Source organism: Carettochelys insculpta, chromosome 9, assembly GCF_033958435.1.
Source record: "Carettochelys insculpta isolate YL-2023 chromosome 9, ASM3395843v1, whole genome shotgun sequence".
Classification (NCBI taxonomy): Eukaryota; Metazoa; Chordata; order Testudines; family Carettochelyidae; genus Carettochelys; species Carettochelys insculpta.
The window spans coordinates 23,598,565-23,612,777 of NC_134145.1; the positions used below are offsets into that span (position 1 = coordinate 23,598,565).

The 14,213-nt window shown below is 41.5% G+C and overlaps 1 protein-coding gene across 5 annotated transcripts in view; it reads right to left on the reverse strand.

Moving 5' to 3' along the window:
- SLC44A5 (solute carrier family 44 member 5) overlaps window positions 1-14,213 on the reverse strand; it is a 198,542-nt gene that overhangs the window by 108,526 nt on the left and 75,803 nt on the right. Inside the window, exon 1 of one of the 5 annotated variants that reach the window (XM_075002428.1) lies at window positions 2,147-2,328. The exons of the other annotated variants lie outside the window; for them this stretch is intronic. Within the exon in view, the coding sequence (XP_074858529.1) occupies window positions 2,147-2,183 (37 nt within the window). The 5' untranslated portion in view covers window positions 2,184-2,328. Of the gene's footprint in view, window positions 1-2,146; window positions 2,329-14,213 lie in introns of those variants that run through there. 5 annotated transcript variants of the gene reach the window in all.

The window sequence follows — 14,213 nt, forward strand, 5'->3', positions numbered from 1 at the left end:
CCCAGAGAAAAGGCAAGGAAGGGCATATTGAGAAGAAAGCTGATCACTTGTGCTCTGGAAATGCCTGCACTCTGTATTGCTTCAGTTTACAGTGTCAGGCCTTCCACAGACTAAAAAAATTAAGAAAAAAAATCTTTTCTGGCAGGATTCAGAACTTGTAACTTTACTGTATACCAGCACACTGTGGCTTACCCCTGACAGCATACTAGACCAAGTTTATTGCCCTGTGTCAAGGGCAGTATTCACCATACCAGAGCATCCTAGCAAAAGGAAATGAGACTCAGAAAGGGGCAAATCTGCATCCCCTGCTTTATTACATACCGATTACTTTCACACACACACCTTAAGGAGTCGCCCGGGCCCCACCCCACAGCTGGGGCATGGGACCAGGTGTTCAACTCTTGCCTCTCTCCCAACATCTGGATTCCAGCTGCTGGGAGTCTGCGTGGGAAGTGAGGTCTCTCTCCCTTCCTCCTCTGCACTAACAAATCAGGGTCAGCCAAGAACTGGCCCTCAATACATATATTTAATGGATCTGTTTCCTCCCCCTTAATAGTACATATAATTAATCTGTCATGCAGCAAAATGTCTGAGCCCCTGAAAATAGGAACAGGCCAGGATTTTAAATGCATAATGACTTTTCAATAGGGTTTTACTTTGTTTATAGACATTTCCTCCAGTTGGACTGCATTGTACTAATGAAACTTGTTAGAATGGGCAGTTTCCTGTGCTCTCAGAGGAATGGTTTGACAAGGTAACCAATGAGACAAGATACAAAGTGTTATAGGAAGTGGGCTACTTATACAAACTTCATCCCTACTAACAGTGCACTCATCATGCTAATTGGCTTCATCTGAGTTAGCAATAACACTCCTGCACAGATTATGATTTGGTGTATAGTAAAGGAAGCCTGGAAGATACATACACTTGTGGATCAGATATGAGTGTCAGCAAACTCCACAAGATTTCTACAATGAAAGTCAGTAACTTCTAAGGTAAAGGCAAGAGGATAAAAAGACAAAGTGCTCCAGAAAATGATCTCTAACTGAAATGCAGAGTTTCTTCTCCAGCAATAAAACAAACCAGGAATGTTATCCGACAGTCACGCTGATTAACAAAAATAAAGCCTCTGCACGGCTGCAAATTCCTTCCAAAGGATATGGCTCACCACCAAGTCACTGTACTTATTGAGGCACAGAGCAATACAACAGCACTCTCCCATCTTCTTTTTCTAAACTATGCCACAAATTATGAATATGATTGTTTGCCTAAGGAATGCTAAATACATTCAGTCAAAAGCATGTTCAAATGCATTAGCAAATGTAAGTTACAGCATTACAGGAATTTCTACACTGAAACACACACATACCTGTGATGATAATTGCACATAACTAAAAGTGGGCTTGTTCTTCTCTAAGTTACACATCAAATACTCTACCTACTGGCTGAAGTTGTCTCTAATGAAGGAATAGAGGGAGTAGTTTTAGGAAGAGGTTTTTGTTGTTATTCTCAGTAACTCCTTAAAAAAGAAAGTGAACAACTCACTTGTTAAGTGTTATATCAGCAACATTGTGAAAAAAAGAAAAATTTAATTCTGAAAGCTATTAAAAAACTTTTAGGAGTTTGGAAGGCACGGAGGAAGTGATGACTGTATGGAATAATTATACAGTCACTTTCTTGCTAGGATCAAAACTGAGATGATAATCACTCTTCACGGACTAGGCAGATCTATTTCATAGTCCATTTTATAACAGGGATTTTAGGTTGAATTATTGTGCCATTACAACAAATACGTCAAATGAAATTAATCTTCCCAATTCCAACTCTAAAAAAGTCTAAATAATAAACAAAATTACTTCTGTCACATTTCATTGCACTGCAGCAATTTTTCTAAGTTAAATCTTTTGCTTAAAATGAGAATCAGTCATATTTATATGAATTCTACCTTCTCTCTACCATTAATTATAGCTTCAGGTTCCATACTGGAACAGAACACGATTTTACAAATAAGGGAGGGAATTAACTGAAGCCATTTAGGGCCTGATCCAAAGCCCCCAGAAGTCAATGGAAAGACTTCGGTGGGCATTGGCTGGAGCCCTTACAAACTATTTCAATTTTTTAGAACATAAGCAGGTAGATAAATTACCATGTTTCCCGTAGTAGTTTTCGTCTTCTTTAGCCATATTACTGCTGCCTGATCAATTTAGCAAACTATGTGTAAATGGGGTATTAACTGCAAACTTCTGTGCTGGAAGCAGTTTCCCCAATAGACTTAATCCACAAAAGTACTATTCAACCAGCTTTAAAAATACAGCTGTGTGGAGTGGCCTAGGCTCCTCCAGTAGCAATGGAAACTTACAACGGAGGCAGGGCTTTCTACTAAGAGAAAAATGATATCACCCGCTGCCCCACCTACCTAGTCCAGCCAGTCTGGTTCTATAAATGTCACAGAGAAGCTCTCTCAAAGCTCTTACTAAGATGAACCATATTTCTAAGGGGAGAACACAGTATCATCTGGATGAGAGTTTGTTTGAGAAAGTACAGATGGGGGAATCAAAGCCAGCCTCACCACTAGTACTATGGAGCCTCTACCATACCCACCCAGATAAAGAACAGGAAAAGAGAATCAGTGACAAACTGGCAACATGTGGTAAAATAAACCTTTGAGAAGATAGAAGCAAGCAAAGAAAGAGTAAGGATATCACTAATGGTGCAAATTCTGCTGTTCTTGGGCACATTTTTGGGCGTGTGTGCGTTGTTATTCCATGCATATGTAAATATCAGAGTTTACATGTGCATGGAATAGCAAGATACAGAATTAAAAAAAAAAAATCTTGACGTGTGTGCAACAGCTGTAATTCCATGTCGTCTTTTTTGTTGCTTTGGGGCTGGTTAGTGGGAGCCAAAAAGAGACTGTCAGTTAAACATGGTCCAAACATTTGCCTGAAAAAAAATTCTGTGATGAGTGCCAATGTCAGCTCATTGTGGAATTTAAAAGATTTTCATTTCCACCAATTACAAGTGCGTACAGAGTAGTTGGTTTCAGAGCACCTTGAGTAATTAATTTCACCCACTATAGTTATCTTAGTTTAGTATAGTAAAAACTGTATTTATAAAGAAATAAAATTTGCTGCTAACTACTTACAAGTGCAGAGGGTTTTTATATATGGCAATTAATGTTGGGTGGGTTGTTTGTGAGGTTCTTTTTTCCAGGGTGCTGTTACAGCTGAAAAATTACTCTGTATTTTTAACACTTAAAGACAGCTTGAAAATACCAGCCCTTAAATTGTAATATCTATTTCGGAACTCCGCTTAGGAAAGGTTCCTGAACCCTGACCTAGAAGGAAGATGTGGACAGGACTCTAGACAGGACAACAAAGATCACTGACAAGATCTGCAGAGCAAAAACCATTGGCTTGCTGGTATGAGAAGCGCTTCTCAGTGGCAAAGCAGCCTGGGAACGAACCAGCAATCCTCCTGAGCTCTTTCCTAGGAAGGGATGGAGGATTGCAATATCCATAACACAGACCTGTAGAGATGCCAGACTACGGTAGCCCCTCTAACTACCTTTCTCAACATAACCCTTCACTAAATAGTCTTCTCCCAACATAACCAACTGCTTCAAACAAGTATCAGAGGGGTAGCCATGTCAGTCTGCGCCCACAAAGACAATGAAAAGTCCTGTGGCACCTTATAAACTAACATATTTATTGGAGCATAAGCTTTCCTGGGCAAACACCCACTTCCTTATAGGTCAGGGCTCAGTAACCTTCCCAAAGCAGAGCACTGAAATCTGACCTTTTGATCTTTATGTATAGTCTGAGTGCTGGTGATTCTTTTTAAAGTCACTGATAGTCCTACTGACAACAGCTTAATTAATGAATAAATGACAATGCAGAGCTTTACCATTTAGGTGGTGGTTGGTAGCATTAGCTGGTCTTTTGTCAATGCACAGGCAGCACAGCTTTGAGCAAGCTCACGGCTGCATAGGGGCATGCCAGGGTTGCTGACCCCGTTCTAGGCTCGTTGCATAGGCCACTTCTCCGGATGGGCATGTGCAGAAGTGCAAAAGGAGACCCCAGTTAGTATTGTGGTGTGTGCTTAGGGTTGTACAGTAGCTGTGGCAAGGGAAAGACAAATATAGGTGGGAGGAGGAGAAGAAAGTACATACTTTTAATGTTAGTTTCTTTGCCTTTGGGGAGTGTTGCATGCACTGTATGTGTAGCTATTCCTCCTGCAGCACAATAAAGCTTTTCTGTATTAATAGATGGATCTTAACTGTAGATTCAGAATTCTCTTATATTTTTAAAATTCCAGACACTTTACTGGAATTACTTCTGACTTATGCCCTTTCCATGCATTTCAACAGGCTTTGTATCAGGCTCTTACATCAGCCGGAACAAAAGAAGAATCAGTTCCATAGACTTTAAAGTACTTTGGAATCCTTTTCTTGAAATGAACTAGAATAATAAGCTAGAGTTACTACTATTCATAACAGTCTGACTCGCTCGATCCCCCTCCACTAATGCCAAAATAAGAATAGTAGAAGAGACATAGCCGTGTTAGTCTATATACTATCAAAACTAAAAAGCAGTCCAGTAGCACTTTAAAGACTAACAAAATAATTTATTAGTCTTTTTGCTTTGTTACCAAAAGAAGAAGAATTCTATGGGGACGCCCCCTGACAGTCATAGTGACAGTCTAGATTTCTATATGCAGTGCTTCCGCAACCATGTACAGACTTGACATTATACACAAACACCATCAAATGAAACACAGTCTCAACTGTGCTGAACGCTATGCTGTCCAGAGTCTCAAAAATAACTTGGACATTATAATCACGCCAGCTGACAGACGGGGTGCTGTTGTCATCAGAAGTAAATCAGACTACGAACAGGAGGCAGCTAGCCAACTCTCCAACACCACATTTTACAGACCTCTTTCCTCTGATCCCACTTTAGAATTCCAAAAGAAACTACACCATCTATTTAAGGAACTCCCTGCCTCTACTCATGAACAAAGTCTCTCAGACTGTGGTTATTCCACAGGAGAGATACATTTCCTGGACACCACAGTACAAATCACTGATGGCCACATCGACACCACTGTCTCCCAGAATCCCACTGATCACTACACTTACCTACATGCCTCCAGCTTCAATCCAGCACACACCACACGATCCATAGTTTACAGTCAAGCTATCAGACACAATCGCATCTGTTCTGGTCCTACTGACAGAGACTGAAAACTTCAGGATCTCTACCAAGCATTCATAAAACTTAATCACCCACTGGGAGAAGTAAAAAGCAGGTTGACGGAGCCAGACAAATACCCAGAAACCAGCTACTTCAAGATAGGCACAAGAAGGCCAATAACAATACTACTTGTCCTTACCTATAGTCCCCAGCTCAAACTCCTGCGACGCATCATTAAATACCCTACATCCTATTTTAGATGATGATGCTACATTCCAGAAGGCCCTAGGTGACAGACCTGTCCTCTTCTATAGACAACTTCCTAACCTAAGGAAGATTCTCACTAGCAAGCACAGGCTACACCACAGTAAATCTGATAGTGGAGCTTTTCCTTTCAAACAAACCCCATTGCCAACTTTGTCTAAGTATTTATTCTGAAGATACCATCACTGGACCTAACCACGTTAATTACAAGATCAGGGGCTCATTCTCCTATATCTTGACCAATATCGCATATGCCATCATGTGCCAGCAACGCCCCTCTACAATGTACATCGGACAAACCAGACTAAAGCTTCACCCAAGAATGAATGGACACAGAGCAGACGTTAGGAATCTCAATGCACATAAGCCTGTCAGTGAGCATTTCAATGGAGTGGGGCCATTCTGTTAAAGACCTAAGAATACGCATCCTACAACAAAGAGACTTTAAAAGCAGGTTACATAGGGAGATTTGTGAACTGGGGTTCAAACCTCAAATTCAATACATTAACACTTGGTATGAACAAAGACAGCACTTATCATGCATTACAAGGACTGCTTCCCTTCCTTTGATGGTTGTAATTATCTCAAGCAAGACACGTAACATCCCCCACCCTTCACCCCTCTCCTTCAGTTCTATGTATTTGTCCGTTTTTATTGCAAGTTTTTTTGACCTCTGTGCCCTATAACTGAGTCTGGACTGGAAATTCCATAGATCTAAAAGAATGAAAGCTCATCATCTAATAAATCATTTTGTTAGTATTTGAAGTGCTATATGACTGCTGTTTTGTTTTGTTACTATTCGCACATTTCTACATATTTTATACCTGCACATCCAGATATCCATTTCTAAGGATGGTTACACACTTGCATGAGTTAGATTTAGAGCAAGGTATATATATTATTTATGAAAGTCAAATATGTGTATAAGGATTCTTCCTCTTTTTATTTTTTTTAAACTTTGATAAAAGTATAGATTATTTTTCCATTAAGCACACAAGAGCAATAGCTCCTAACAACAGAAAATGTTTTACTATGTTTACTCATAACTCTACACAAATGCACATAGAATTCAAAATACCAGCACTGCTATGAACCAACTGTGACCTAGAAAAGAATGGAGTATTGGTTTCCACACAAACACATCAGAACAAGCACTTTTCTTCTAAAATTCCTGTCTAATCTAGGGGCTGGGTGCTGTTTATTCAGCTAGCTGCACAGAACATAAGGATGCTAGAAACAACATTGGAGGCTTTATTTCACTGCCTCTGAAATGCTCCCACATTAGCAGCTGGAAGATCATGATGCTACTCTTTATGATCTGGGACCAAACTAAAATGTCTGGGTATATTTGTGCATACATCACATTCTGCTGTCTGAAATGGACTGATTGTTTATTTACCAAGTGAAGATAAGATACTGCTTTCCCAAAAAATAATTGTGCTTTGTAGCCAGTTTTATCATGACAGAAAATATAATCCAAGGCTAGCCAGCTCCAAGTAGTTTCATGTAAGTAAGTGTGATTATTCAAATAAGAGGGGACAGTGCTAAATGTCTCATAATGACTTCTCCACTTGCTCCCCATTAATGTGAAACAACGAAGATAATCGAAAGGGGGTAGAGCAGGAGAGTTTCGGAAAGGCAAACCCAAGATAAGGTACTAACATGCCTGCAAAAAGTTACAGAATCAGAAGCTTTCCCAGCAGGAGCTACTTTTGGATGTCCTCAACCAAGGATTCATTACAGTTGAGTCATGGAGGACGGAGGCTTGGAGAAACATTTTTTTCTAAGGTGAAGAAAATAACACAAGCTTGAGGTGGCGGGGGGGTCACCTGATAAAGTCAACAGTCAGCAGCTTTAAAATAAACAAAAGGATGTACTTCTCTAGCCAATGCACGAGCAACGTGTGGAATTCATGCCCAGGGGATGTTGTGAAGGCCAAAAACATAACCGGATTCAAAAAAGATTAGATAAGTTCCTGGAAACTAGGCTCATCAATAGCTAGTAGCCAAAATAGTCAGGGGTTCAACCCCATGCTCTGGATATTCCTGGACTATGACTGCCAGAAGCAGGGAGTGGACAAAAGGAGACAGATCAATTAATAATAGCTCTGTTCTGTTCATTCCCTTCTAAGCACCTGGCATCTGACCAGAAGACTGAATACTGGGCTAGGCGGACCACTACTATGACCCAGAATGGCTGCTCTTATGAAGTGAGTATTTCAGGTTTCTGTGCAACACACAAAAATACACAATATAGGGTTGAAGTTCACAGACAGTTCACCATAGACAAGTTCACCACAGAGCAGAAAAACAACGCAAAAGGCCCGGTGAATAGCAGCCACTGCAAACATATCTGGTTTGTTTTCCTGGGTACTGTATTATATGCATTAGAAAGTGAGCAAAAGAATGGTAGCTGTTGTGTGAAATTGCAGCTGTTGTGTGAAATCAAAATGCCTGAAGTTGTTTTTATAAAATAATCTAACCACACCTCCCTTTAGCCATGTACTGTACTTGAGAGTATATTACCCACGTGCAATCCTGGATGGTATCTAGTTTGAATTTTACTTGTAGTAAATATAATTAAGACACCAATTCTGGAATTTCAGTCATAACACACACACACACACACACACACACAGTTGATTCCCATGACAATTTTTCACAACAGGGCTGGATTAAACCACATAGCAACAAAAGTTAACAGACTGCTTAATAAGGTCAACCTTATTGCCTGAAACTGTAGTAAACAATGTAAAACCATCTCATCCTGTAGTTCACTACAGATGCCTGAATAAAGCAACTCACAGTCAATATGTTATGTGAAAGCACAATCCATTCTGCCACTACAAACAAAGCATCACTGTAATATTTACTAATCACACTACTTATTTATCCAGAATGTCTAAACTGCTATTAAACACTATGGCCATATCTACACTACAGTAATCTTTCGAAAGATGATCTTCCAGACAATCTTCTTTCGAAAGAGTGTGTCCACACACAAAAAAGCAGATCAATTGATAAAGAGCGTCCACACAGCCCCTGCTCTTTCAAAAGAGCGGGCCCTGGACCAGGGATCAAAAAATCAGGTGCCATGAGGACTGCTCTTCTGAAAAAGGGCCCGCAGAGCATCTATGCATGCTTTTTTTCTAAACACACTTTTAGAAACGCACTCTTTCTGATCCAGGAGTGGAAAGAAGGCTTCCAGAAGAAGAGCTGCATTCTTCCGATTTCAGATCGAAAGAGTGCATTCTGTGTGTGAACACACTGCATGTTCTTTTAAAAAAGGGCCTGATTTTCTGAAGGACCTTGCTAGTATAGACACAGCCTAAGATATTAGCAGGTAAATTGGCAGTTTTCTAAGATTTCCAACTAAGAAGGGAGAGAGTATTTCCTGCAATGTAACTTGCAGGAGTGTTAATGGAGGAGAAGCCCAGGTGAAGTTCTGGGATCTAGCAAAGGTTTTAGGGGGCCAGAGACAGCATTCCCTGTAAGCTAAACACTCAGCCACCCACCCAGGAGAAAGTCAGGTGCTGCCCAGTTGATCAGCTGAGAGCCCACAGCTACCCAGCTAAATGTATTTTCTATGGTGGTGCACATTAGCACATGCCTTGGTGCATATAACAAAATGTATTCCACACGCAGAAAGAGAAAAATTAGAGGGAACACTGGCCAAGGGCCATCTGAATCTGCGACAAATTGTGTGTGACCTGGTCTCATTGTTAGTGAACTCTCTTCATTATACCATCTATAAGAACCCAATTTCTCTGCGTCTTTACTAAGTTTTGCTTCAAGAGAATGTAATTAAGGAAGCTGGATAGCCAAACAAGTGCAGTTGTCACATATGCTGGGCTCCACTTGCACTGTCTCACTCAAAGTCTGCTTCAACAAACCCTATACTGCGCTATCATGCAACACATATCTGTTTACCAGCTGTCAAAGTAAATTTAGAATACAGAGGGGCACAGTAGAAGCACAGAACAGACAGTGCTTAGCCCAAATACCCACTAGCTTAGAATTTTGCCAGCAAGCTATTCACCCACCCTAATGAACAGATGGATTCTATTTAGAACACTATTCGATTCTTTTGGTTTGTTGATGTTTGAGACTCAATGACACCATCATGACACTATTATGTGGGTAGAAAAAGTGTTGTTTTTAGTACACATTAACAAGTAATGCAGTTGGGCCTGTCCGCAGACACAGTGATTCCCTCTACTGGAAGTAAGTAGATCTGCTCAACTGTTTACACAAAGGATGCCAATACTAATGCTACAGGGAGCTAGTGGAGATTTTCCAACAAAGCCAATAGCAGAGCTTGCTATTTGCTTCTAAAGCCATGAATCTGTGCAGTCATTGAATGTCTGAGGTCTAGATTTCTATCTGAATAGTGCAGACTGTACCATGCATTCTTTATAAGACAATTAATATATGTTTTTATGGAATGTGCTCATGAATTATTGCTTTAAAGGTGAATTGAAAATTGTTGTCGAGAATGCAGCTATGGCTAATTAGGCACTTCAGTTGTTTCCTGATAGTGCCTCTGGTCCCTGTGTGGTGAATTTGGTTTATGCATTAAGAATTAATAAATTGAGATTTTTAATATAGTGATCTGAAGTGCTGTATACCCTTGTATAGCCCTTGTAGCAGTTTAATAGCATTGCATGTGGTGGGTGAAATGTTACACATTTCGGCTCAATAAATGGTACCTGCAAGACTTGGGAAGATGTGGCAAGAGTGAACAAAAATGGCAAGATGTCAGGAAGGTTGTGCCTACACAGCGGGCACTATTTTGGGATAACAGTTTTTGAGATAATGGGTACGTACTATTCTCGCATCCCTGTACTCCTCTTTGCAATTTGCAAATTGCATAGCTCATTTTGAGGGTAGGCTGTCATATAGACACAGCCTTAAGGATCAAGTGAGATCAATGAGATCTGTTTGGGCACAGGGATTCTGCTCTGTAGGGCTCACTGACAAAGGCTTTCATTTCAATCCTATAATATTTGAATTATTTACAAAATAAAAGTAGCACAATACACAATGTTTGCTAAAAATTCTCCGCTCTTAAATTGGTTTCAATAGTAGCTCTTCTTCCATACTGCTGAACTTCACATTATTCACTTGACCATCTATATACAAAATCGACAAACACAAAATGGTTCAATGACAAGCTACTTCTGGTTAACAGTGAGCATTACTTTTTCCACTCCTAATTTTTTAAGCAAGCAATTTACACAATGCAGTACATGTCAAGGTTAACTCTTCAACACTGAACCCTCTCCAATTGCTGTAAGTTTACTCCAAACCACTGTCTTCTATGCCACTTCACGCAACTTCCTACAGGCTTTTAAATAATCTAACTGGCTGACACTGCAAACTAAACAGCAAAGCATAAGGGTAAATTGTTAGCAATAATTAAAGCTGTTTACCCACCTCATGTGCCAAGGCTGTCTCATCAAGCTTCCTAAGACAACCATTTTGCAACTGTTATGGGTGCAAGTTGTAGAGCAGTAACTAGGTGCTCCAAAAATACCAACCAGCTCCAGTTCATTTTCATCTCTGTCCAGTGACTACAAGAAGTATATTATGCAATACGCTACACACATAAGAAAGTCACTCAGAGGGTCCCATGCTATGAGATGTTGCCCACTGGCTATTTCAAGGTGAGCTGTTTTTCTCTCTCTCTCTGGTATTTTTAAGGTACCTATCAGGAGTTACAGGTACTCAGTTCACCTCAGGTACAAGCTGTACATTCCAACAAATTTTGGCCGCAATTTCCAAATGTAGGTGTCTAAAGTTAGACTCCAATTTCTATGCTTCGGCACCTAATTTTCAAAAATGATGAGCATCCTGGTTGCTCCCAATGACTTTAATTGGAGTTGAGGGTGCTTGGCATTTCTAAGAAAGTGAGATAGCACTTCCTGCAATATAACCTGCACCAGTGGTCAGGGAGAAGTTCCAGGGTTTAGCAGAGATTTTAGGAGCCCAGGGGCCATCCGCAGCAAAGTCTTATATTTCCATAACCTCTGAATTCCATGAGTAGCATCCCCCACCCCTGTGTTCCCTGGCTTCATGGCTCCAGGAACCTAGGCATCTCTGCCCTTAGCTATCCCCCCATCACTGAGGGGTCTCCCCATGCCAGATAATACAGACTGAGGACATAGTCCCTTTCCTGGGGACCATCCATGTCCTGCTGTCTCCCCAGTCATGTTCCCACCCAAGCTGTCCAGTTTCTGATCCTCTTTCTACACAGATCTCGGCTGTACAGAGCCCCCTCAAGAAGGCTTTGGAAGACAGGCATTCAGCTGATGCTGAAACCTTTTCCAGCTGTGCAGAAGGATGGCACAATCTGTCCCAGGCTCAGGCCCCTATTTCTTCTCGTTATATTGTCCTATATGAGTCATATGTTTGGAGTAGACTGTGTCACCCCCTGCATCTTAGTTCCAAGGCAAAGTGAATGACATAAAATCATCACATCCCCAACTACTTTCTGCAGAAACAAGGAACAGGAAAGTTAACACTGCATTTATGGCCTTTTAAAAAAATCAGACTGAACAGGACTCCAGCCACATCCTGCTTGGCCAGCCCCAGGAGGCCACAGTTCCAAAGCTAAAATTCTTCAGCTATTAAAGACATTGTGGGATACTGCACAGATTTTTAACATGCCACCTTTTATGCTGCCATGACAGGAAGCATAGAACTAAATATTATGGCAGTTAATAAACTAGCTGATCGCTTAACAGTAATCCCACAAGGCTGGCAAGAACATCCAGAGTGCACATTTTACAAAATTCTTTTCAGTCTGAAGTTATGGTGTTAGCAATAAAAGCCTATGCACACTCCAAGTCTCCTTAGAACTGCTTCAGGACTTACTTATCAGATGTTCCCCAAGATACTTCTTCTGGAGTGAAACATTCCATGAACTGTCTTTCTTTCTGCCTATCAACTGCTGTCTAACTAAAAAGTAGTGCAAAAATCCCACAGTGAAATCCTGGCACTACGGAAATCAATGGGAATTCTGACATTGACTTCAACAGGGACAGAAATTCACTAATTAGTCCCTTTCTGATCTACAGAATCTTTATTCTGTCCTCTGTGCAAGTACAAGGAGCAAGATTATTGCAAGAGAAAGAAAAGGATGCTAGAGTTTTTCTACACTTGCAGACATTTGCTCACTTTCCAGGTAGGCTACTGCAGCAACAGAAAATGGGAGAAAAGCTACACAATGGTGGTGAGCAAACAGCAGCCCACCGGGGTTCTGCCTGCAGACTGCGAACCTGCCTGGTTGCCCCCACCCCATGCCTCTTGTATACACGTGCACTACAGCCTCTCACTTCCTATTCCTCCCACTCCCTCCCAGCACTTTCAGAGCACGCAAATTGCCTGATTCATGCTCTGCCTCTGACCCTACCCCACCTCCCAGAGCTGGAACACCACCATTCATATGGCCCACTCATGATTTGTGGCTGCCCATTGCCCCTTTACAGGGTTGTTTAAGCTGGTTATCATGAACTGCATTCACCTTCCTGTTGTTATACCAGCTGATAATATGAAAAATGAAGCATTTTGACATTACAGATAAACAGCTACTATGCTCTACAGTACCAATAAGCAGTTAGTCTCTTCTACTTTTGGAAAATTAATAATTCACTATTTTGTAGTGTGCATCTTTCGTTCCACAGGTCCCTAACACTCTTAAGAGCAAAATCTGCATAGATGAGTCACTTCACTTACTACTGTAGTGTAACTATTTTGGGGATGGACTGCAGCAGCTATTTATCAGAGTCTGTAGCAACAGTTTAAGACAGGAGGTGATGACTTCTAAACTCAGTTTAGACAGGCAGAATGTTAGCCCAAATAACTAGCTTCCTCCATTTCCAAATTCCTAGCTCTTGTGAACAACCATTTACTTTTCATCACCAAGCAGTAAGAAATTCAATTTCAAGTCTCTTAAAAAAAAAAAAAAAAGACAGGCCCTGCAAAAGTGTATGAAAAAATATCTCCATGTAGGCAAATACAGTTTTCCAGGGGCTGCCTAAATCCCCCAGCTAGGCAGGGGGCAGGGTAGGAGCCAAGGTACTATACATCTCTCCCCACCTTTGTCTGGCTGTGTTATGAATAATTTGTTGCAGATTCTCTCTTTTGTGTGTATGTTCAGCTCTAACCACCGTGGACCCTTGATTCTCATTGGAGTCCCTAGGCACTAAACAACAACTGAAATCTTAAATAATGTGGAAGTATACACCCCTCCCTTGTTATACAAGCACTTTACTTATGAGTACTTGCTAAAACGAGGGGCACATATACATACCTATGTTCAATAGATGAGTGAACTTCCCTACTAATATGAGCTTTAACCCCCCTCACCTGACCTGCCACCAGGTTTTAAACCCACCCCCACCAGCCCTAGGGATCCAACCTGCTGCCAGGTACAATAATCCCCTCCCCCCCTGCCCCGAGACACGCACATTCAACATGCACACATGTCAAATTTAGGCAAGGGGGGGAGTGCCATGGGGAGGCAGGGAGACCTGCAGCTCCGCAGAAGTGAAACCCACAGCCCCTCAATTTCTGCTACAGCTGTGGGGTCCCTGGCTGGGGGGCAAGGAGACCCACAGCCGGAAGCTGGCTGGGCAGTACCTGGCCAGCAGAGCCAGATGGGGGGTCCTTGGCTGGGGAGTCGGGAGACCCACAGCCAGCTCTGCTCCAGACGTGGGGTCCCTAGCCAAGGGGTGGGGAGACCCACAGCCGC